Here is a 24,712-nt window from a genome sequence, read left to right as displayed (position 1 = left end):
GTGAGTGAGGGGTGAGTGGGTGAGTGAGTGGGTGAGTGAGTGGGTGAGTGGGTGAGTGGGTGAGTGAGTGGGTGAGTGAGTGAGTGGGTGAGTGAGTGGGTGAGTGAGTGGGTGAGTGAGTGAGTGGGTGAGTGGAGTGGGGTGAGTAGTGAGGGGTGAGTGAGTGAGTGAGTGGGTGAGTGAGGGGGTGAGTGAGTGGTGAGTGGGTGAGGGGTGAGTGAGTGGGTGAGTGAGGGGTGAGTGAGTGGGTGAGTGAGTGAGGGGTGAGTGGGTGAGTGAGTGAGTGAGTGGGGTGAGTGGGGTGAGTGAGTGAGGGGTGAGTGAGTGGGTGAGTGAGTGAGTGAGTGAGTGGGTGAGTGAGTGGGTGAGTGAGTGAGGGGTGAGTGAGTGGGTGAGTGAGTGAGGGGTGAGTGGGTGAGTGAGTGGGTGAGTGAGTGGGTGAGTGAGTGGGTGAGTGAGTGAGGGGTGAGTGGGGTGAGTGGGTGAGTGAGTGAGTGAGTGGGTGAGTGAGTGGGTGAGTGAGTGAGGGGTGAGTGAGTGAGTGAGTGAGTGGGTGAGTGAGTGAGTGGGTGAGTGATGTGAGTGGGGTGAGTGAGGGGGTGAGTGAGTGAGTGAGTGGGTGAGTGGGTGAGTGAGTGGGTGAGTGAGTGAGGGGTGAGTGAGTGGGTGGGGTGAGTGAGTGAGGGGGTGAGTGAGTGGGTGGGGTGAGTGAGTGAGTGGGTGAGTGAGTGAGGGGGTGAGTGGGTGAGTGACCATGGCGGTGTCGTTGGAAAATCCCAGGGCGAGGTATCCGAGGTCCGGACCGCTCATCGCCACGGCGACGGAGGAGGTCCCCGTTGCCGCTAGCGACGCGAAGAGGCAGGGGGCGTTGCCGTTGACGACGCAGCGCGGGGGCCACCGCAGGCAGCTGCGGTCACGCCCACAGCCCACGTCACTCACCTGGGGAGGGTGGGGGGGGTGGGGGGGGGTGGTGGGGGTGGGGGGGGTGGGGTGGGGGGGGTGGGGGAGGTGTTAGGGGTGGGGGGGGGTAGGGGTGGGGGGGGGTGGTGGTGGGGGTGGGGGGGGTCGGGGGGGGTGGGGTGGGGGGGGTGGGGAGGTGTTAGGGGTGGGGGGGGTAGGGGTGGGGGGGTTGGGGGGTGGTGGTGGGGGTGGTGGGGGTGGGGGGGGGTGGGGTGGGGGGGGTGGGGAGGTGTTAGGGGTGGGGGGGGTAGGGGTGGGGGGGGTGGGGGGTGGTGGTGGTGGGGGTGGGGGGGGTGGGGTGGGGGGTGGGGGGGGGTGGGGGGGGTGGGGGGGGTGGGGGGGGGTGGGGTGGGGGGTGGTGGTGGTGGGGGGGTGGTGGCGGGGGTGGTGGGGGGTGGGGGGTGGTGGTGGGGGTGGTTGGGGTGGGGGGGGTGGTGGGGGTGGGGGGTGGTGGTGGGGTGGTGGGGGTGGGGGGGGTGGGGGGGTGGGGTGGGGGGGGTGGGGGGTGGTGGTGGGGGTGGTGGGGGTGGGGGGGGTGGGGGTGGTGGGGGTGGTGGGGGTGGGGGGGGGTGGGGGGGGTGGGGTGGGGGGGGTGGGGAGGTGTTAGGGGTGGGGGGGGTAGGGGTGGGGGGGGTGGGGGGGTGGTGGTGGTGGGGGGTGGGGGGGGTGGGGTGGGGGTGGGGGGGGGTGGGGGGGGTGGGGGGGGGTGGGGGGGGTGGGGGGGGGGGGGTGGTGGTGGTGGGGGGTGTGGCGGGGGGTGGTGGGGGTGGGGGGTGGTGGTGGGGGTGGTTGGGGTGGGGGGGGGGTGGTGGGGGTGGGGGGGTGGTGGTGGGGGTGGGGGGGGTGGTGGGGGTGGGGGGTGGTAGGGGTGGGGGGGTGGTAGGAGTAGTGGTGGTGGTGGTGCAGCAGGAGGAGGGATGGTGGTGGTAGTGGTGGTAGTGGTGCAGGTGGTAGTGGTGGTGATAGTGGTGGTAGTGGTGGTGGTGCAGGTGGTAGTGGTGGTGCAGGTCGTAGTGGTGGTGGTAGTAGTGGTAGTGCAGGTGGTAGTAGTGGTAGTGGTGGTGGTGCAGGTGGTAGTGGTGGTGGTACAGGTGGTACTGGTGGTAGTGGTAGTGGTGGTAGTGGTGGTGGTGGTGCAGGTGGTAAAGGTAGGGGTGGTAGGGGTAGTGGTGTAGGTGGTAGTAGGGGTGGTAGTGGTGGTGGTGCAGGTAGTGGTAGTGGTGGTAGTGGTGGTAGTAGTGGTGGTAGTGGTGGTAGTGGTGGTAGTGGTGCAGGTGGTAGTAGTGGTGGTAGTAGTGGTAGTGGTGGTAGTGGTGCAGGTGGTAGTAGTGGTGGTAGTAGTGGTGGTGCAGGTGGTAGTAGTGGTAGTGGTGGTGCAGGTGGTAGTAGTGGTGGTAGTGGTGGTGGTGCAGGTGGTAGTAGTGGTGGTAGTGGTACTGGTGGTAGTGGTACAGCAACAGGAGTGGGGCTGCTGCTGTCACCGGCTGTGTGAGTGGCCCCACGTCCAGAAAGGGCGCCGCTGAGTCGGTGGGCCACGCTGCGTCGGGCGCCAGCGTGGGCACGCCGGCCCGCGCCACCACGGCGCCACGCTGCCCCACCCAGTAGGTGGCCACGTCACGCACCAGCGTGGCGCTAGTGGGGCGGAGACACGGGGGGGGGGGGGGTGGGTGGGTGGGTGAATGGGTGAGTGAGTGGGTGGGTGAGTGAGTGGGTGGGTGAGTGGGTGGGTGGGTGGGTGAGTGGGTGGGTGAGTGAGTGAGTGAGTGGGTGGGTGGGTGGGTGAGTGGGTGGGTGGGTGGGTGGGTGAGTGAGTGGGTGAGTGGGTGGGTGGGGTGGGTGGGTGGGTGAGTGGGTGGGTGGGTGGGTGAGTGGGTGGGTGGGTGAGTGAGTGGGTGGGTGGGTGAATGGGTGGGTGGATGGATGAATGGGTGAGTGAGTGAGTGGGGTGAGTAAGTGAGTGGGTGAGTGAGTGGGTGAGTGAGTGGGTGAGTGGGTGAGTGAGTCACTGAGTGAGTGAGTGAGCGAGTGAGCGAGTGAGTGAGGTGAGTGAGTGTTGAGTGAGTGGGTGAGTGAGTGAGTGGGTGGGTGAGTGAGTGGATGAGTGAGTGAATGAGTGAATGAGTGAGTGGGTGGGTGAGTGAGTGGGTGAGTGAGTGAATGAGTGAATGAGTGAGTGAGTGGGTGGGCGAGTGGGTGGGTGGGTGAGTGGGTGAGTTAGTGAGTGAGTGAGTGGGTGAGTGAGTGAGTGTGAGTGTGTGAGTGAGTGAGTGAGTGAATGAGTGAGTGGGTGAGTGAGTGGTGAGTGGGTGAGCGAGTGAGTGAGTGAGTGGGTGAGTGAGTCACTGAGTGAGCGAGTGAGTGGGTGAGTGAGTGGGTGAGTGAGTGAGTGGGTGAGTGAGTGGGTGAGTGAGTCACTGAGTGAGCGAGTGAGTGGGTGAGTGAGTGGGTGAGTGAGTGAGTGGGTGAGTGAGTGGGTGAGTGAGTGAAACACTGAGTGGGTGAGTGGGTGGGTGAGTGAGTGGGTGAGTGGTGAGTGAGTGGGTGAGTGAGTGAGTGAGTGAGTGAGTGAGTGGGTGGGTGGGTGGGTGAGTGAGTGGGTGAGTGAGTGAATGAGTGAATGAGTGAGTGGGTGGGTGAGTGAGTGGGTGAGTGAGTGAGTGTGTGAGTGAGTGAATGAGTGAGTGGGTGAGTGAGTGGTGAGTGGGTGAGCGAGTGAGTGAGTGAGTGGGTGAGTGAGTCACTGAGTGAGCGAGTGAGTGGGTGAGTGAGTGGGTGAGTGAGTGGGTGAGTGAGTGGGTGAGTGAGTGAAACACTGAGTGAGTGAGTGGGTGGGCGAGTGGTGGGTGGGTGGGTGAGTGGGTGAGTGAGTGAGTGAGTGGGTGAGTGAGTGAGTGTGTGAGTGAGTGAATGAGTGAGTGAATGGGTGAGTGAGTGGTGAGTGGGTGAGCGAGTGAGTGAGTGAGTGGGTGAGTGAGTCACTGAGTGAGCGAGTGAGTGGGTGAGTGAGTGGGTGAGTGAGTGAGTGGGTGAGTGAGTGGGTGAGTGAGTGAAACACTGAGTGAGTGAGTGAGTGGGTGGGCGAGTGGGTGGGTGGGTGAGTGGGTGAGTGAGTGAGTGGGTGAGTGAGTGAGTGAGTGTGTGAGTGAGTGAGTGAGTGAATGAGTGAGTGGGTGAGTGAGTGGTGAGTGGGTGAGCGAGTGAGTGAGTGAGTGGGTGAGTGAGTCACTGAGTGAGCGAGTGAGTGGGTGAGTGAGTGGGTGAGTGAGTGAGTGGGTGAGTGAGTGGGTGAGTGAGTGAAACACTGAGTGGGTGAGTGGGTGGGTGAGTGAGTGGGTGAGTGAATGAGTGAGTGAGTGAGTGAATGAGTGAATGAGTGAGTGAGTGGGTGAGTGAGTGAGTGGGTGAGTGAGTGGGTGAGTGAGTGAAACACTGAGTGGGTGAGTGGGTGGGTGAGTGAGTGGTGAGTGAGTGGAGTTACCGGAACATGACGTAGTCAGGACTGGGGTTGGGAGCGATCCACGTGAACTGGACACGTCGCTTCTCAGCGCCGTTCCTGTGACTCACCGCGGAGTTCTGAGCGACACAGACAAAGGTCCCCCAGGTAGCCTCACCAGACAGCCTGTTGGGGGCAAGTGCTGATAGCAGCAGCAGCCTGACCCCGTGAGTAGTGACCCCGTGAGTGACCCCATGAGTGACCCCGTGACCCCGTGAACCCCGTGAGTGACCCCGTGAGTGACCCCATGACCCTGTGAGTGACCCCGTGACCCCGTGAGTGACCCCGTGACCAGTGACCCCGTGGTACCGCTCTGCCCCCACAGTCCAGCAGCTGCCCATCAGCTGCTGCTGCTGCTGCCCCCGTGAGTAGTGACCCCGTGAGTGACCCCGTGACCCCGTGAGTGACCCCGTGACCCCGTGAGTGACCCCGTGACCCCGTGAGTGACCCCGTGACCCCGTGACCCCGTGGTACCGCTCTGCCCCCACAGTCCAGCAGCTGCCCCTCAGCTGCTGCCCCCGTGAGGCTGAAGCTGCCCAGGGGGGGGCTGCCCAGCCCCCTCCTGGGGTCCAGCGCCTGTAGCAGGAAGCCCAGGAAGGGGGCGGTCCCCGCATCCACAGTCGCTATGGTTACTGGGGGGGGGGGGTGATAGGAGGAAGGGGGCGGTCCCCACATCCACAGTCGCTATGGTTACTGGGGGGGGGGGGTGATAGGAGGAAGGGGGCGGTCCCCACATCCACAGTCGCTATGGTTACTGGGGGGAGGGGGGGACATGGGGGGGGTGATAGGAGGAAGGGGGCGGTACCCGCATCCACAGTCGCTATGGTTACTGGGGGGGGGGGGTGATAGGAGGAAGGGGGCGGTCCCCACATCCACAGTCGCTATGGTTACTGGGGGGGGGGGGGGTGATAGGAGGAAGGGGGCGGTACCCGCATCCACAGTCGCTATGGTTACTGGGGGGAGGGGGGGACATGGGGGGTGATAGGAGGAAGGGGGCGGTCCCCGCATCCACAGTCGCTATGGTTACTGGGGGGGGGGGGGGGGACATGGGGGGTGATAGGAGGAAGGGGGTGGACATGGGGGGGACATCGGGGGGGATGGGAGGGGGGGGCATGGGGGGGGGTAGTGTGGGTGCGTGGGTGTAGTGTGTGTAGCTGTGTGTGTGTAGCTGTGTGTGTGTAGCTGTGTGTGTGTAACTGTGTGGGTGTAGCTGTGTGTGTGTAGCTGTGTGTGTTTAGCTGTGTGTGTGTAGCTGTGTGTGTGTAGCTGTGTGTAGCTGTAGCTGTGTGTGTAGCTGTGTGTGTAGCTGTAGCTGTGTGTGTATCTGTAGTTGCCGTGAGCCTCACCCACTACAGCGTCCCCCTTGTTGAAGCTGTGTGTAGCTGTGTGTAGCTGTAGCTGTGTGTAGCTGTGTGTAGCTGTGTGTGTGTAGCTGTGTGTATGTAGCTGTGTGTGTGTGTAGCTGTGTGTAGCTGTGCATGCCTTGAGTCTCACCCACTACAGCGTCCCCCTCGTTGAAGCTGTGTGTAGCTGTGTGTGTAGCTGTGTGTGTGTAGCTGTGTGTAGCTGTGTGTGTGTGTGTAGCTGTGTGTGTAGCTGTGTGTGTGTAGCTGTGTGTGTGTATCTGTAGGTGCCGTGAGCCTCACCCACTACAGCGTCCCCCTCGTTGAAGCTGACCGGGGCGGCCTCCACGCTGACGTTGCTGGGCCCTGCCTGAGGCCTCCCCGGGTGGCCCGGCACCAGGTCGCCGCAGGCGGCCACCACGAGGCCGCTCGAGTAGCCGCGGGCCTCTTGGGGCACCAGCAGCAGTAGCAGCAGCAGTAGCAGCAGGTCCATCAGCGTCAGCTGTGTGAAGCACACAGACACAGGCAAAGGTCCCCCGTGTAGCCTCTAGCAGCAGCAGCAGCACCAGCAGCAGGTCCATCAGCGTCAGCTGTGAAGAACACAGACACAGGCAAAGGTCCCCCGTGTAGCCTCTAGCAGCAGCAGCAGCAGCACCAGCAGGGCCACTAGCAAGGCCATGACAGTCAGCTGTGCTGCACACAGACACAGGCAAAGGTCCCCCGTGTAGCCTCAACGCAAGGTAGGGGCAAGTGCTGTAGAAACCGAGAACACACAGGCAAAGGTCCCCCGTGTAGCCTCTACACAAGGTAGGGGCAAGTGCTGTAGAGACCCTGAACACACAGGCAAAGGTCCCCCGTGTAGCCTCTAACGCACAGGGGCAAGTGCTATAGAGACCGAGAACACACAGACACAGGCAAAGGTCCCCCGTGTAGCCTCTAGCATACTGGAGGAGCAAGTGCTGTTAGTAGCGAGTAGCAGCAGCAGCAGCGTCTATGAAGGCTACCGGCACTATGGCACACACACGTACACACACACACGTACACACACACACACCTACACACACACACGTACACACAGTGTACACACACGTACACACACAGTGTACACACGTACACACTCACACAGTGCACACACACACGTACACACACACAATGTACACACACACACGTGCACACACACACGTACACACACACGTACACACACACACCTACACACACACACGTACACACAGTGTACACACACGTACACACACAGTGTACACACGTACACACTCACACAGTGCACACACACACGTACACACACACAATGTACACACACACACGTGCACACACACACGTACACACACACGTACACACACACGTACACACACAGTGTACACACACACACGTACACACACACGTACACACACGTACACGTACACACACACACCTACACACACACACCTACACACACACACGTACACACACACACGTACACACACACACGTGCACACACACACATGTACTCACACTCACACCTGCTCTGTGTAGAACTCCAGAAACCACCAGCAGCACCCAGCAGCACCCAGCAGCACCCAGCAGCACCCAGCAGCACCCAGCAGCACCCAGCAGCACCCAGCAGCACCCAGCAGCACCCAGCAGCACCCAGCAGCACCCAGCAGCACCCAGCAGCACCCAGCAGCACCCAGCAGCACCCAGCAGCACCCAGCAGCACCCAGCAGCACCCAGCAGCACCCAGCAGCACCCAGCAGCACCCAGCAGCACCCAGCAGCACCCTCACGCCCTGTCCCGTGTCTCCCCCCGTGTCTCTCCCCGTGTCTCTCCCTGTGTCTCCCCGTGTCTCTCCCCCAGTGTCTCTCTGTGTCTCCCCGTGTCTCTCCCCCTGTGTCTCTCTCTCTCCCCCTGTGTCTCTCTCTCTCCCCGTGTCTCCCCCTGTGTGTCTCTCTCTGTGTGTCTCTCTGTGTCTCCCCCCGTGTGTCTTTCTGTGTCTCTCTCTGTGTCTCCCCCTGTGTGTGTCTCTCTGTCTCTCTCTCTCTCTCTGTCTCTCTCTGTCTCCCCCTGTGTGTGTCTCTCTGTGTGTCTCTCTCTCTCTGTCTCTCTCTGTGTCTCCCCCCGTGTGTGTCTCTCTGTCTCTCTCTCTCTGTCTCTCTCTGTGTCTCCCCCTGTGTGTGTCTCTCTGTGTGTCTCTCTCTCTCTGTCTCTCTCTGTGTCTCCCCCCGTGTGTGTCTCTCTGTCTCTCTCTCTCTGTCTCTCTCTGTGTCTCCCCCCGTGTGTGTCTCACAGCTCCTCACCTCCTCACGCCGTCGCTAAGCGCTTCCTCGTGTTAGAATCGATTCCGTGACCTTTTAAGGAGAATCGATTTTTATTTCACACTCCATGGGCAATGTTAGTCTATGGGCAGTGTTAGTCTATGGGCAATGTTAGTCCATGGGCAATGTTAGTCCATGGGCAATGTTAGTCCATGGGCAATGTTAGTCTATGGGCAATGTTAGTCCATGGGCAATGTTAGTCCATGGGCAATGTTAGTCCATGGGCAATGTTAGTCCATGGGCAATGTTAGTCCATGGGCAATGTTAGTCCATGGGCAATGTTAGTCCATGGGCAATGTTAGTCCATGGGCAATGTTAGTCCATGGGCAATGTTAGTCCATGGGCAATGTTAGTCCATGGGCAATGTTAGTCTATGGGCAGTGTTAGTCTATGGGCAATGTTAGTCCATGGGCAATGTTAGTCCATGGGCAATGTTAGTCTATGGGCAATGTTAGTCTATGGGCAATGTTAGTCTATGGGCAATGTTAGTCTATGGGCAATGTTAGTCTATGGGCAATGTTAGTCCATGGGCAATGTTAGTCCATGGGCAATGTTAGTCCATGGGCAATGTTAGTCCATGGGCAATGTTAGTCCATGGGCAATGTTAGTCCATGGGCAATGTTAGTCCATGGGCAATGTTAGTCCATGGGCAATGTTAGTCTATGGGCAATGTTAGTCTATGGGCAATGTTAGTCCATGGGCAATGTTAGTCCATGGGCAATGTTAGTCTATGGGCAATGTTAGTCCATGGGCAATGTTAGTCCATGGGCAATGTTAGTCCATGGGCAATGTTAGTCTATGGGCAATGTTAGTCCATGGGCAATGTTAGTCCATGGGCAATGTTAGTCCATGGGCAATGTTAGTCTATGGGCAATGTTAGTCTATGGGCAATGTTAGTCTATGGGCAATGTTAGTCCATGGGCAATGTTAGTCCATGGGCAATGTTAGTCCATGGGCAATGTTAGTCTATGGGCAATGTTAGTCTATGGGCAGTGTTAGTCTATGGGCAATGTTAGTCCATGGGCAATGTTAGTCTATGGGCAATGTTAGTCCATGGGCAATGTTAGTCTATGGGCAATGTTAGTCTATGGGCAATGTTAGTCTATGGGCAATGTTAGTCTATGGGCAATGTTAGTCTATGGGCAATGTTAGTCCATGGGCAATGTTAGTCTATGGGCAATGTTAGTCCATGGGCAATGTTAGTCCATGGGCAATGTTAGTCTATGGGCAATGTTAGTCCATGGGCAATGTTAGTCTATGGGCAATGTTAGTCCATGGGCAATGTTAGTCTATGGGCAATGTTAGTCTATGGGCAATGTTAGTCTATGGGCAGTGTTAGTCTATGGGCAATGTTAGTCCATGGGCAGTGTTAGTCTATGGGCAGTGTTAGTCTATGGGCAATGTTAGTCTATGGGCAATGTTAGTCCATGGGCAGTGTTAGTCTATGGGCAGTGTTAGTCCATGGGCAGTGTTAGGCCATGGGCAGTGTTAGTCCATGGGCAGTGTTAGTCTATGGGCAGTGTTAGTCTATGGGCAGTGTTAGTCTATGGGCAATGTTAGTCTATGGGCAGTGTTAGTCTATGGGCAATGTTAGTCTATGGGCAGTGTTAGTCTATGGGCAGTGTTAGTCTATGGGCAATGTTAGTCTATGGGCAGTGTTAGTCCATGGGCAGTGTTAGTCTATGGGCAGTGTTAGTCTATGGGCAATGTTAGTCCATGGGCAGTGTTAGTCCATGGGCAGTGTTAGTCCATGGGCAGTGTTAGTCTATGGGCAGTGTTAGTCTATAGGCAGTGTTAGTCTATGGGCAATGTTAGTCTATGGGCAATGTTAGTCGATGGGCAGTGTTAGTCTATGGGCAGTGTTAGTCTATGGGCAATGTTAGTCTATGGGCAATGTTAGTCTATGGGCAGTGTTAGTCTATGGGCAGTGTTAGTCTATGGGCAGTGTTAGTCTATGGGCAGTGTTAGTCCATGGGCAGTGTTAGTCTATGGGCAGTGTTAGTCTATGGGCAGTGTTAGTCTATGGGCAGTGTTAGTCTATGGGCAGTGTTAGTCTATGGGCAGTGTTAGTCTATGGGCAATGTTAGTCTATGGGCAGTGTTAGTCTATGGGCAGTGTTAGTCTATGGGCAATGTTAGTCTATGGGCAGTGTTAGTCCATGGGCAGTGTTAGTCTATGGGCAGTGTTAGTCTATGGGCAATGTTAGTCCATGGGCAGTGTTAGTCCATGGGCAGTGTTAGTCCATGGGCAGTGTTAGTCCATGGGCAGTGTTAGTCTATGGGCAGTGTTAGTATATGGGCAGTGTTAGTCCATGGGCAATGTTAGTCTATGGGCAGTGTTAGTCTATGGGCAGTGTTAGTCTATGGGCAGTGTTAGTCTATGGGCAGTGTTAGTCCATGGGCAATGTTAGTCTATGGGCAGTGTTAGTCTATGGGCAGTGTTAGTCTATGGGCAATGTTAGTCTATGGGCAGTGTTAGTCTATGGGCAATGTTAGTCTATGGGCAGTGTTAGTCCATGGGCAGTGTTAGTCTATGGGGCATGGGCAATGTTAGTCTATGGGCAATGTTAGTCTATGGGCAATGTTAGTCTATGGGCAATGTTAGTCTATGGGCAATGTTAGTCTATGGGCAGTGTTAGTCTATGGGCAGTGTTAGTCCATGGGCAATGTTAGTCTATGGGCAGTGTTAGTCTATGGGCAATGTTAGTCTATGGGCAGTGTTAGTCTATGGGCAGTGTTAGTCTATGGGCAGTGTTAGTCTATGGGCAATGTTAGTCTATGGGCAGTGTTAGTCTATGGGCAATGTTAGTCCATGGGCAATGTTAGTCCATGGGCAGTGTTAGTCCATGGGCAGTGTTAGTCTATGGGCAGTGTTAGTCCATGGGCAGTGTTAGTCCATGGGCAATGTTAGTCCATGGGCAGTGTTAGTCTATGGGCAGTGTTAGTCTATGGGCAGTGTTAGTCTATGGGCAATGTTAGTCTATGGGCAGTGTTAGTCCATGGGCAGTGTTAGTCTATGGGCAGTGTTAGTCCATGGGCAGTGTTAGTCCATGGGCAGTGTTAGTCTATGGGCAGTGTTAGTCTATGGGCAGTGTTAGTCTATGGGCAATGTTAGTCACAGGCGAGGTAGTCGACATCTCCTAGCCACCGTGATGATGATGATGAGAGAGAGAGACGCAGACTCCAAATCGACAGCAGCAGCAGCAGGCATCGTCAGGGTCGGGATCGAACCCACAGCATCACATCACCGTGGCAACCCTTAAATAAATAATATAGGGGCCGTCCATAAATGACGTCACACACCTAGGGGGGGGGGGGTCAGACATTTGTGACGATGTGTGACGAGGTGGGGGGGGGGTGAGAAATGTGACGTCACATCAAAATGCGCAACTTTAAATAAATACAGAGTTGTTATAACAACACTGATTGATATAACAACGCTCCTTACACATTAAATACGCACTACAATGACAATAGTTTAAAGCGATTTGAAGCATGTTTTAGTTCCAAAATGGAAATATGTTTTTTTTTGGGGGGGGGGGGGGGGGGCAGAGCTTTGTGACGTCATTTTTGAGTGGGGGGGGGTCTGTGACGTCGTGTGACGAGGGGGGAGGTCGTCCAAAATCGCGTGACGTCATTTATGGACGGCCCCATAGGCAATAATAATAATACCCAAATGTGTCCGAATAATAAATGTGGCCGGGCGCGGTGCTGGCCACCCACCCCCTCTGTGTGTGCCACAGTGCCGGTAGCCTCCATAGGTGCTCGCTAACAGCACTTGCCCCTACAGCCTGTGCAGGCTATATGGGGGATCTTTGTCTTTTGTTGTGTGTGTCAGTGTGTGTTTGTCAGTGTGTGTGTCAGTGTGTGTGTGTTTGTCAGTGTGCCAGTGTGTATCAGTGTGTGTGCCAGTGTGTGTGTGTCAGTGTGTGTGTATCAGTGTGTCTGTGTGTGTGTCAGTGTGTCTGTGTCAGTGTGTCAGTGTGTGTGTGTCAGTGTGTGTGTATCAGTGTGTCTGTGTGTGTGTCAGTGTGTCTGTGTCAGTGTGTCAGTGTGTGTGTGTCAGTGTGTCTGTGTCAGTGTGTCAGTGTGTGTGTGTCAGTGTGTGTGTGTCAGTGTGTGTGTATCAGTCTGTGTGTGTCAGTGTGTGTCAGTGTGTGTGTCAGTGTGTTAGTGTGTGTGTGCCAGTGTGCCAGTGTGTGTCAGTGTGTGTGTGTGTCAGTGTGTGTGTGTGTGTCAGCGTGTGTGTGTGTCAGTGTGTGTGTCAGTGTGTGTGTGTCAGTGTGTGTGTCAGTGTGTGTATCAGTCTGTGTGTGTCAGTGTGTGTCAGTGTGTGTGTCAGTGTGTTAGTGTGTGTGTGCCAGTGTGCCAGTGTGTGTCAGTGTGTGTGTGTGTCAGTGTGTGTGTGTGTGTCAGCGTGTGTGTGTGTCAGTGTGTGTGTCAGTGTGTGTGTGTCAGTGTGTGTGTCAGTGTGTGTATCAGTCTGTGTGTGTCAGTGTGTGTCAGTGTGTGTGTCAGTGTGTTAGTGTGTGTGTGCCAGTGTGTGTCAGTGTGTGTGTGTGTCAGTGTGTGTGTGTGTGTGTACTGTCGTGGGCAGTGCTGTGGGGGGAGGGCCAATGCCCATTGGCCTCTCCCCTCATGGCGTCTGTGACCACCACAGTGGCTAAACGGGGGCTCTGGACGGGTGCGAGGGGCTGGTAACCCCTCCACCTTCAATTAACCACCACTAAACTACGATTTAAACATAAACCTGTAATTAATAAGCTTGTGCCGGAGGCCCCGGGGGGTCAGGCTTTTATGACGTCTCCTGGCCAAACCCCATTTGGCGGAGCCAGGAGATTGAATTTTAACCCTCGGGGCTCCTCCAGTAACAACGAAAAACCATTGCGGATGGCCACGTGGAATGTTCGAACGCTCACTGCGGAGGAGAGGCTGCCACTCCTCTGTCGGGAGCTGGACCGGTACCGCCTGGATCTCTGTGGCATTCAGGAGGTCCGGTGGACCGGTTCTGGCTCCTGCCACCATGAGGGGTGGACAGTCCTCTACTCGGGGCAGGAGACTGCCAAACAACAGGGTGTGGCTCTTCTTCTGAACAAAAGAATGAAGGGGGCGTGGGAGCGTGGCGGTGAGGTGTGGGAAGCTGTAAGCCCCAGGATACTTTGGGCTCGCCTTCCCATCAACCAGAGGCGAGGAGTGGTGGTCGTGGTTACTTACGCCCCCACCGAAGACGAACATCCGTGGAGGGATGCAGGCAAAGCCGATGAGTCAGACGCTTTCTATGACCTACTGTCACAGGTGCTGGCTAAAGTGGCCACTCGGGACAGAGTCATCTTGTTGGGTGACTTCAATGCCCGAGTTGGTCATGATGCTGGCACCTGGTCTGGAGTGATTGGAAGGCATGGGCCAGATCAGCTCAATAACAACGGTAGGAGGCTGCTAGATTTCTGTGCAGCCCATGGGCTTGTAATTACCAACACGCTCTTCCGGCATCGGCGCATCCACACAACATCATGGATGCATGCCGGGTCCAAGCAAGAACATCTGCTGGACTACGTAGTGACGGACCAGCGGATGCGAGCCCATGTCCTTGACACCAGGACCTACCGTGGAGCTGATCTGCCCTCTGACCATAGACTAGTCATCTGTAAGATGCGCCTGCCATTCTTCCACTCCGGTGGTGGGTGTACACCCAGGATCCCATTCCAACCAAAAGTGGCCTGGTCTAAGTTAGCTGATGAAAGTTGCAAGCGAGAATTTCATCATCGCTTGCAGCTGGGGTTGGCATCGTCCCCCACTCCACCTGATGTCGAGGGTAAATGGGCGAGGTTTAAGACTGTGACTCATGCAGCTGCAATGGCTGCTTTGGGTACGCGGTCCAGACCTCCCCGGGAACCCTGGCTGACGGAGGAGGTGTTCAGGTTAATTGAGAAAAAGCGACAGGCCCACTCTCATCGCCTACAGCATCCCACGTCAGAGAATGAGGAGGTTTACCGCAGCCTTCGCTCGGAGGTTCGGAGAGCCGTAAGGCGCTGTAAGGATGGGTGGTGGTCGCGGGTTGCTGAGGAGATGGAGTCTGCCTCAGTGGCCCGCGATCACAAATCACTATTTAACTCCATCAAAAAAGTAACCTGCAGCGCCACACCTATTACCATCATTAGAGGAAAAAACGGTGATCCAATCTCCGACCCCCAGGAACAGGTTTGCAGATTTGCTGAGCATTTCTGTGAGGTCCTGGGGGAGGGAAAATCTCTCAGCCAGGAAAACATCATGGCACAAAGTGGGGATAACCCTGCTGAGGCTGCGGTGCCTCAAATATTGGAAGAGGTCACCCCCTGTGAGTGGCTGGCTGAGGTACCGGCTGTTGAGGAAGTACTGAGGGCGATCCGGAGTCTGAGACCAGGGAAGGCACCGGGCAGAGATGATCTCCCAGGCGAAATGCTGAGGGAGGGTGGCGTTTGTGCACAGACTGCCCTATATGACATCATAACAACAGTCTGGACCACTGGACGGGTTCCGCAGGACTGGAAGGATGCCCTGGTGGTCCCCCTCTTTAAGAAGGGGGACCGCACAGACTGTAACAACTACAGGGGCATCTCACTCCTCAGTGTGCCGGGTAAGGTCCTGGCAAGGATTATTCAACATCGCCTTGCTAGGCATGCTGAGGAGAGGCTTGCGGAGCCCCAATGTGGTTTCAGGAAAGGGCGGTCCTGCACAGATGCCATATTTTCTGTCCGTCTGCTACAGCAGAGGTGTAGGGAATTCCAAAAAGACCTACATCTCTGCTTTATTGACCTGGTCAAGGCCTATGATACCATCAGTAGGACTGGGCTCTGGGTTGTTCTTCGTGCTTTCGGAGTCCCTGACCCTCTGCTCACGATCATTAAGGACCTTCATGATGGTGAGCGGGCCCGGGTAAAACTACGTGGCCGGGAGTCGGAGCCTTTCCCTGTACACCTTGGGGTGCGACAGGGATGTCCTCTGGCTCCCACATTATTTAACATCTATTTCGACTGCGTAGTTCGTGAAGCCTTCAATAGCTGTACCGGGGGAATTACCATTTGGTACAGATATAATGGGAGGCTGATCGACGCCCGGGTGCGATCAAGGGATGGCTCCCTATTGGTCAACCACGTTATGTATGCCGATGATTTGGTAATAGCTGCTCATTCAGAAGAGGAGTTGGAGACGCTGCTGCTGAGGCTGGAGTGTGCCACTAAGAGGTGGGGCCTTACCATCAGCCCCACCAAAACTAAGCACCTGCCTGGGTATTTTGTACCATCGGGCACTCCGCCCCCACAACTCCCAATCGGTGATGGGGCAGTTGTGGAGAGAGTAGAGAGTTTCCCATACCTGGGCAGTGTGCTCATGACCAGCTCCAGTTTATCAGCAGAGGTCTCACTCCGAATCAGTCGAGCGGCAATATCTTTTCATCGGTTGCGTAACGCTGTGTGGAAGCTACCTGGTCTGTCGCTCCGCACGAAGCTTCAGGTCTTCTCGGCCACGGTCATTCCCTCCCTTCTCTACGCTTGCGAAACGTGGACCCCCCTAGTGGAGCATCTTCGCCGGTTGGAAACATTTAGGCTGGCCTGCCTACGATCCATCCTGGGTTTGACCAGGCTGGATTGTGTGAGGAGCTCACAAGTCCTTGAAAGATCTGGGCAAAGTCCCATCAGTGAGCTCCTCCGGCAGGCAAGGCTGCGTTGGCTGGGTCATGTAGCCCGCATGCCCAGCCACCGCATGCCTAAACAGCTTTTGTTCGGCCGGATCGAGGGGGCTAAACGGGCGCGGCACGGGCTAGAGAAGAGATGGAGTGATGTGGTACAGGAGGACGTGGAGCTGAGTGGACTTGCCGATGACTGGTACCAGCGGTGTCAAGATCGGCCTCAGTGGAGGAGGCTCGTGAAGGACGCTACTGGGCAGTTGGAGGCAGTCGCCCTCCAACAACAACGGAGGGCGGAGGAGCGACGCTCACAACAACGAGCGGAGCGCCGGGTGGCTAAAGCACAGCAAGTTGGCACAGTAGGGGGCACAGGTGGTGCATCAGCCAGTCATCTCGGTCATCTCGGTCAGTCGACCCGTGGCACCTGGGTCTGCCCCGTGACCTCCTGCCAGCGGGCGTTCGACACTTCACGTGGCCTCAAGGTGCACATGGCCTGGCACAAGCGTCGTGGTGACGTCACCGCCACTTAGTGGCGAATGGCGGTTGTTGTTGTTGTTGTGTGTGTGTCAGCGTGTGTGTCCGTGTGTGTGTCAGTGTGCGTGTCAGTGAGCGGTGGTGCAGCGGTTAGCGCTACGCTGCGCTACGAACCCGGAGACACGAGTTCGATTCCCGCTCACGGCCAACACCAGTGACGATTATCTGAACCGGTCCTGGGCCTCCCCTAGGTCGACTCAGCCTGAAATGAGTACCTGGTGTGGTGTGTAAACATCGCCACTGGGGAGACAAAGGCGGTCGGGCGTGGTGCTGGCCACCCACCCCCTCGTGTGCCGTGCCGTCCTTCATAGGTGCTCGCTAACAGCACTTGCCCCTACAGCCTGTGTAGGCTATACGGGGGATCTTTATCTTTGTCAGTGTGTGTGTGTGTGTCAGTGTGTGTGTGTCAGTGTGTGTGTCAGTGTGTGTGTGTCAGTGTGTGTGTGTGTGTGTGTCAGTGTGTGTGTGTCAGTGTGTGTGTGTGTCAGTGTGTGTGTGTCAGTGTGTGTGTGTCAGTGTGTGTGTGTCAGTGTGTGTGTGTCAGTGTGTGTGTGTGTGTCAGTGTGTGTGTCAGTGTGTGTGTGTCAGTGTGTGTGTGTCAGTGTGTGTGTGTCAGTGTGTGTGTGTCAGTGTGTGTACGTGTGTGTCAGTGTGTACGTGTGTGTCAGTGTGTGTGTCAGTGAGTGTGTGTGTCAGTGTGTGTGTGTGTGTCAGTGTGTGTGTGTCAGTGTGTGTGTGTCAGTGTGTGTGTCAGTGTGTGTGTCAGTGTGTGTGTCAGTGTGTGTGTCAGTGTGTGTACGTGTGCGTCAGTGTGTGTGCGTCAGTGTGTGTGTGTACGTGTGTGTGTACGTGTGTGTGTCAGTGAGTGTGTCAGTGTGTGTGTCAGTGTTGTGTGTGTCAGTGTGTGTGTGTCAGTGTGTGTGTGTCAGTGTGTGTGTCAGTGTGTGTGTCAGTGTGTGTGTACGTGTGTGTGTACGTGTGTGTGTACGTGTGTGTGTGTCAGTGAGTGTGTGTGTCAGTGTGTGTGTGTCAGTGAGTGTGTGTGTGTCAGTGTGTGTGTGTCAGTGTGTGTGTCAGTGTGTGTGTGTCAGTGTGTGTGTGTCAGTGTGTGTGTCAGTGTTGTGTGTCAGTGTGTGTGTGTCAGTGTTGTGTGTGTCAGTGTGTGTGTCAGTGTGTGTGTGTCAGTGTGTGTGTCAGTGTGTGTGTCAGTGTGTGTGTCAGTGTTGTGTGTGTCAGTGTGTGTGTCAGTGTGTGTGTGTACGTGTGTGTGTCAGTGAGTGTGTGTGTCAGTGTGTGTGTCAGTGTTGTGTGTGTCCTCGTGGTGTCTTTGTCTTGACATGTCATTGTCTCTCCGTGGTTGTTGTGTCACGCGTGCACAGCCCCAAATTGCTTCCGTTCGGCCGGATAGAGTGGGCAGCTGCAGGGACTGATGGGGTGAGTGGGTGGGTGAGGGGTTGGTGAGGAGGTGAGTGCATGGGTGGGTGGGTGAGGGGGTGAATGAGTGAGTGGGTGAGTGAGTGAGGGGGTGAGTGAGTGAGTGAGGGGGTGAGTGCATGGGTGGGTGGGTGAGTGAGGGGGTGAGTGAGTGAGTGCATGGGTGGGTGAGTGAGTGAGGGGGTGATTGGGTGGGTGAGTGAGTGAGTGGGTGCGTGGGTGGGTGAGTGAGTGGGTGAGTGAGTGAGGGGGTGATTGGGTGGGTGAGTGAGTGAGTGGGTGAGTGCATGGGTGGGTGGGTGAGTGAGGGGGTGAGTGAGTGGGTGGGTGAGTGAGTGGGTGAGTGAGTGAGGGGGTGAATGGGTGGGTGAGTGAGTGAGTGGGTGCGTGGGTGGGTGGGTGAGTGAGTGGGTGAGTGGGTGAATGAGTGAGTGGGTGAGTAAGTGGGTAGGTGAGTGAGTGGGTGAGTGAGTGAGTGGGTGAGTGAGTGAGTGAGTGCATGTGTGGGTGGGTGAGTGAGGGGGTGGGTTGGTGAGGGGGTGAGTGCATGGGTGGGTGAGTGAGGGGGTGAGTGAGTGGGTGAGTGAGTGAGGGGGTGAGTGAGTGAGTGGGTGAGTGAGTGAGGGGGTGAGTGAGTGAGGGTGTGATTGGGTGGGTGAGTGAGTGAGTGGGTGGGTGGGTGGGTGAGTGAGTGGGTGAGTGGGTGAATGAGTGAGTGGGTGAGTAAGTGGGTGGGTGGGTGAGTGGGTGAGTTAGTGAGTGAGGGGGTGAGTGAGTGGGTGGGTGAGTGAGTTAGTGAGTGAGGGGGTGAGTGAGTGGGTGGGTGAGTGAGTGGGTGAGTAGGTGGGTGGGTGAGTGAGTGGGTGAGTGGGTGGGTGGGTGAGTGAGTGGGTGGGTGAGTGGGTGAGTTAGTGAGTGGGTGAGTGAGTGAGGGGGTGAGTGAGTGAGGGGGTGAGTGAGTGAGGGGGTGATTGGGTGGGTGAGTGAGTGGGTGGGTGGGTGGGTGAGTGAGTGGGTGAGTGGGTGAATGAGTGAGTGGGTGAGTAAGTGAGACGATGCTATGGGAGTTTGTTGAACTGCCCCACCACTACCAACAACTCTCTCTCTCTCGAGACCAACCCAACCACTCAACCATCACGCCTCATTGAAGGATCTCTGCCTACTGTGTTGTGTCCACAAGACCCCCATTCACTCTCTCACCACGCTTGGGTTGTCTGTGCCAGTGAAGTGGGTGGTGGGCGGTGAGTAGGTGGTGGTGGGTGGTGGGTGGGTGGTGGTGGGTGGGTGGTGGGTGGTAGTGGGTGGTGAGTGGATGGGTGGGTGGTGGTGAGTGGGTAGTGGGTAGTGGTGGTGGTGAGTGTGTGGTGGGTGGTGGTGAGTAGGTGGTGAGTGGGTGGTGGGTGGTAGTGGTCGGTGGGTGGTAGTGGGTGGTAGTGGGTGGTGGTGAGTAGGTGGTGGGCGGGTGGTGGTGGTGAGTGGGTGGTAGTGGGTGTTAGTGGGTGTTGGTGGTGGGTGATGAGTGGATGGGTGGGTGGTGGTGTGTGGGCGGTGGTGGGTGGTAGTGGGTGGGTGGTGGGTGGTAGTGGGTGGTGGGTGGTGGTTGTGAGTGGATGGGTGGGTGGTAGTGGGTGGTGGGTGGTGGTGGGTGGTAGTGGGTGGTTGTAGGTTGTGGTGGGCGGGTGGTGGTGGTGAGTGGGTGGTGGTGGCGAGTGGTAGTGAGTGGGTGGTGATGGGTGGTAGTGGGTGGGTGGGTGGTGAGTGGGTGGTGGTGGGTGGTAGTGTGTGGTGGGTGGTGGTGGGTGGTGGGTGAGTGGTGGTAGTGGGTGGGTGGTGAGTGGGTGGTGGTGGTGAGTGGTAGTGGGTGGTGAGTGGGTGGTGGTAGTGGGTAGTGGGTGGGGGTGGGTGGTGAGTGTGTGGGTGGTGGTGAGTGGTAGTGGGTAGTGGGTAGTGGGTGGGGGGTGGGTGGTGGGTGGTGGGCGGGTGGTGGTGGTAGTGGGTGGTGGTAGTGGGTGGTAGTGGGTGGTAGTGGGTGGTAGTGGGTGGTAGTGGGTGGTAGTGGGTGGTAGTGGGTGGTAGTGGGTGGTAGTGGGTGGTGGTAGTGGGTGGTAGTGGGTGGTGGTAGTGGGTGGTAGTGGGTGGTAGTGGGTGGTAGTGGGTGGTAGTGGGTGGTGGTAGTGGGTGGTGGTAGTGGGTGGTAGTGTGTAGTGGGTGGTGGTGGGTGGTGAGTGTGTAGTAGTGGCTGGCTGCTGCTGCTGCATCGTCATCATGACCACCACCATGACCACCACCACCACCATGACCACCACCACCACCATGACCACCACCACCACCATGACCACCACCACCACCATGACCACCACCATGACCACCACCACCACCATGACCACCACCACCACCATGACCACCACCACCACCATGACCACCACCACCACCATGACCACCACCATGACCACCACCACCACCATGACCACCACCACCACCATGACCACCACCATGACCACCACCATGACCACCACCACCACCATGACCACCACCACCACCATGACCACCACCACCACTCCAAGTTGTTGTTGATTTTGCTCAACCAGCCAGGACCACGTGACCGCGTGCTTCAAAAACAAATCGCAGCTTCGTCGGATTCCTTTGGCAGGATAAACACGTCCGAACAAACAACAAATGGTATCCTTAACGTTGCCACAACGTTCAACCAACGTTGGTGCAACGTTGGAATCACATTATAACTCAGAATTCAATGACATTTTACCTCGTAATTAATTTAAATTTTACCTCAGATTTCAATGGCATTTTAACTCAAAATTCAAAGACATTTTAACTCAGAATTCAATGACATTTTACTCAGAATTCAATGACATTTTACTCAGAATTAATAACAATTTACCCCCGAATTAATATTTTAACCTCAGAATTAATGACATTTCCCACCAGAATTAATGACATTTTACCTCGGAATTAATGACATTTTATCTCAGAATTAATGACATTTTACCTCATAATTTAATTACATTTTACCTCGAATTCAATGAAATGTTTACCTCGGAATTAATTACATTTGACCGACGTTAGGTCAACGTCGGACGAACGTTGGACGATCGTTGGGTCAACGTTGGTCTATCCACAACAAAGCGGCTGTTGATTGTCCACCCACAAAATGGTACTCGTTTTAAGTGCCCCGATGAAACAGTGTTGATGATGATGCTTGGCCCACGAGAAGGTCCCGAAAAGTGAGTTTGTCACACAAGCGCCCTCTTGTGGCAGCCATGGGGAATTCACTTCTGAGGTAACATTTTTATTAATTTTGAGGTAAAATGTAATTAATTTTGAGGTAAAATATACTTAATTTGAGGTAAATTTTAATTAATTTTGAGGTAAAATTTACTTAATTTATGAGGTTATTTTTAAAATAAAATTTGAGGTAAAATATACTTAATTTTTGAGGTAAAATTTAAATAAATTTGAGGTAAAATGTACTTAATTTGAGGTAAAACTTAATTAATTTTGAGGTAAAATTTACTTCATTTATGAGGTTATTTTTAAAATAAATTTTGAGGTAAAATATACTTAATTTTTGAGGTAAAATTTAAATAAATTTGAGGTAAAATGTACTTAATTTCTGAGGTATTTTTTTCATTAATTTTGAGGTAAATTTACTTAATTTATGAGGTTATTTTAAAAATTAATTTAGAGGTAAAATGTACTTAATTTGTGAGTTAAATTTTAATTAATTCTGAGGTAAAACGTACTTAATTTCTGAGGTATAATGTAATTAATTCTGAAGTAAAATGTCTATTTCTGAGGTAATGTCATAAATTCTGAGCTAAAATGTATATTATTCTGAGGAGAAATGCAATTAATTTTGGGGTTAAATGTCATTAATTGAGGTAAAATGTCATTAATTCTGGGGTTAAATGTCATTAATTGAGATAAAATGTCATTAATTCTGAGGTATAATGTCATTAATTTTTTTAAGTTAAATGTCATTGAAATCTGAGGTAAAATGTCATTAATTTTGGGGTTAAATGTCATTAATTGAGGTAAAATGTCATTAATTCTGGGGTTAAATGTCATTAATTGAGGTAAAATGTAATTCATTCTGAGGTAAAATGTCATAATTTTTTAAAAGTTAAATGTCATTGAAATCTGAGGTATAATGTCATTAATTCTGGGGTTAAATGTCATTAATTGAGGTAAAATGTAATTCATTCTGAGGTAAAATGTCATTAATTTTCTGAAGTAAAATGTCATTGAAATCTGAAATAAAATGTCATTGAAATCTGAGGTATAAATATCACTAATTCTGGGGTCAAATGTCATTAACTTTCTTACCCCCCCCCCACCCCCACCTGTGAATGAAAGAGCTTGACAGCTCATCGGATTCCCCCCCCCAACACAAAACAAAACAAATAAATAAATACAAATTCCCACCGTGAGAATTCAAAACGAGAACAAAATCACCGCGGTCCCTTACAGCGAGGCTTGTCACCCCATTGGCTCCCGGCCGGTCACGTGGGGGTCGCGGGGCGGGGGGAGGGGTGGAGACAAACTAGCCGGCGGGGTTCGAGGCGTTTGGCGCCAAAAATCGACGGCGTCAGCGAAAGGGCTCCGGTAAGAAATTCACTTTTTAAGTTTTAAATGTTTTTGTGTCTCTTCTGTTACAACGTAATAGCTTTTTGTTCTTGTTAAATTTGGGTTCGATCGCGTAAATATGTAAGTGGTGTGCCGCTAAACCCCGCCGGGTTAAGTGTCACGTCACCATAATTTGGCTAATTCGTTACTAGTACAGCACTAGTGTAGTGTAGTAGTATAGTGTAATATACTAGTACAGCACTAGTGTATAGTAGTGTAGTGTGTAGTGTAGTATGTAGTGTATAGTGTAGTATACTGTGGCTCTGTGTGTGTCTCAGTGTGTGTCAGTGTGGGTCTGAGTGTGTCTCAGTGTGTGTCTGTGTGTGTCAGTGTGGGTCTGTGTGTGTCTCAGTGTGTGTCTGTGTCTCAGTGTGTGTCTGTGTGTGTCTCAGTGTGGGTCTGTGTGTGTCTCAGTGTGAGTCTGTGTGTGTCTCTGTGTGTCTCAGTGTGTGTCTCAGCGTGGTTCTGTGTGTGTGTCTGTGTCTCTCTGTGTGTGTGTGTCTCAGTGTATGTCTCAGTGTGTGTCTGTGTCTCAGTGTGTCTCAGTGTGTCTCCCTGTCTCAGCGTGCGTGTCTTAGTGTGTGTCTGTGTGTGTCTCAGTGTGTCTCAGTGTGTGTCTGTGTGTGTCTCAGTGTGTCTCAGCGTGGTTCTGTCTGTGTCTCAGTGTGTCTCAGTGTGTGTCTGTGTGTGTCTCAGTGTGGGTCTGTGTGTGTCAGAGTGTGTGTCTGTGTGTGTCTCAGTGTGTCTCTGTGTGTGTCTCAGTGTGTGTCTGTGTGTGTCTCAGTGTGTGTCTGTGTGTGTCTCAGTGTGTCTCAGCGTGGTTCTGTCTGTGTCTCAGTGTGTCTCTCTGTCTCAGTGTGTGTCTCTGTGTGTCTGTGTCTCAGTGTGTGTCTCTGTGTGTCTCTGTCTCAGTGTGTCTCTGTCTCAGTGTGTGTGTCTCAGTGTGTCTCAGTGTGTATCTCTGTGTCTCTCTGTCTCAGCGTGCGTGTCTCTTTGTCTCAGTGTGTGTCTGTGTGTGTCTCAGTGTGGGTCTGCGTGTGTTTCAGTGTGTCTCTGTGTGTCTCTCTGTCTCAGTGTGTGTCTCTGTGTCTCCGTGTCTCAGCGTGCGTGTCTCAGCGTGTCTCTCTGTCTCAGTGTGTGTCTGTGTCTCAGCGTGCGTGTCTCAGAGTGTCTCTCTGTCTCAGTGTGTGTCTCTGTGTGTCTCTCTGTCTCAGCGTGCGTCTCTCAGCGTGTCTCTCTGTCTCAGCGTGTCTCTGTGTGTCTCTCTGTCTCAGCGTGCGTCTCTCAGCGTGTCTCTCTGTCTCAGCGCGTGTCTCTGTGTGTCTCTCTGTCTCAGCGCGCGTCTCTCAGCGTGTCTCTCTGTCTCTCCCTGCGCGTGTTTGTCTCTCTGCCCCGTCAGGACTCCCTCGCGATGGACGGTGCGGCCTGTGTCAGGACGCTGGTGCTGGCGGTGACCCACTACCGTCACAGCCGCACCGAGTCCAACGCTCAGCTCCTCCTCACCAGCGTCCAGGTGAGGCCTGTGCGGGGATGGGGAGTGATTGGGTGAGGTATTTGGCCAATCTTATTTGACAGACAACTTATATATACGCTCCTAGCTTGGCAGTGTCTCATTCTTCACCTGAAGACGGCTGCTTGCGTTGTAGCCGAAACGTCGTGAGAATTATTTTATTTTATTACGTTTTATTTTTATTATTTTATTACTTCCCTTCTACGTGATGACTTTACCGCAAGAACCAAGAAGATGAATCCCTGCAGTCACGAAAGCTTTAAATCGAAATTTGACAGAAAACTATTACAGGTTTACCATGTTTAGTTGTTTTCTCCTTTTCACAGGTTGAGTCACAAACCGTACCTCTCCATAACAAAGGCTCTCACCCTCTTAAGCCTCACCTTACCATATGAATAAAAAGTGTGCCGTACTTGGCCCTTCCCCCCTCTCCAACCATTATATAAACGGAGTGGTAGCTCCTGCAATCTCTCATTTACTTGATACAGCTGTCGTGGCTGTGACGGTTCCACCTGAAGACGGAAGCTTGTGTTGCCTCCGAAACGTCGTGAATTTTATTTTATTTTTTATTAATTTTAATGTTTTACCTACGTGACTTTACCGAAAAAACCTAAGAATATTGGGTGAGGTGTTGGCCACCTCGCCTGGTATACAGGAGATGTTTACCACCTGGCCTGGTATACAGGAGATGTTAACCACCTCGCCTGGTATACAGGAGATGTTTACCACCTCGCCTGGTATACAGGAGATGTTAACCACCTCGCCTGGTATCCAGGAGATGTTAACCACCTCGCCTGGTGTACAGGAGATGTTAACCACCTCGCCT

The 24,712-nt window shown here is 54.1% G+C and overlaps 2 protein-coding genes across 2 annotated transcripts in view; one reads left to right on the top strand and one right to left on the bottom strand.

The window, feature by feature from the left end:
• Positions 1-753: 753 nt before the first annotated feature.
• LOC144955481 (putative ferric-chelate reductase 1) lies at positions 754-8,109 on the bottom strand (the record flags this gene model as incomplete). Its single annotated transcript, XM_078885685.1, has 6 exons — positions 8,088-8,109; positions 6,100-6,298; positions 4,928-5,085; positions 4,439-4,533; positions 2,442-2,592; positions 754-939 (listed from the first exon to the last, which is right to left on the bottom strand). Coding segments are annotated over exons 2-6 (780 nt in total), but the record flags the coding sequence as incomplete, so codon positions are not given.
• Positions 8,110-22,292: 14,183 nt separating this feature from the next.
• LOC144955480 (protein CIP2A homolog L-like) overlaps positions 22,293-24,712 on the top strand; it is a 10,213-nt gene continuing 7,793 nt past the window's right edge. Inside the window, exons 1-2 of the mRNA XM_078885684.1 lie at positions 22,293-22,355; positions 23,776-23,889. Of these exons, the coding sequence (XP_078741810.1) occupies positions 23,788-23,889 (102 nt within the window). The 5' untranslated portion in view covers positions 22,293-22,355; positions 23,776-23,787. The remainder of the gene's footprint in view (positions 22,356-23,775; positions 23,890-24,712) is intronic.

Source organism: Lampetra fluviatilis, unplaced genomic scaffold, assembly GCF_964198595.1.
Source record: "Lampetra fluviatilis unplaced genomic scaffold, kcLamFluv1.1 SCAFFOLD_759, whole genome shotgun sequence".
Taxonomy (NCBI): domain Eukaryota; kingdom Metazoa; phylum Chordata; class Hyperoartia; order Petromyzontiformes; family Petromyzontidae; genus Lampetra; species Lampetra fluviatilis.
Note: the sequence above shows the minus strand (reverse complement) of the source record. Positions and strands in the feature narration are given on the sequence as shown.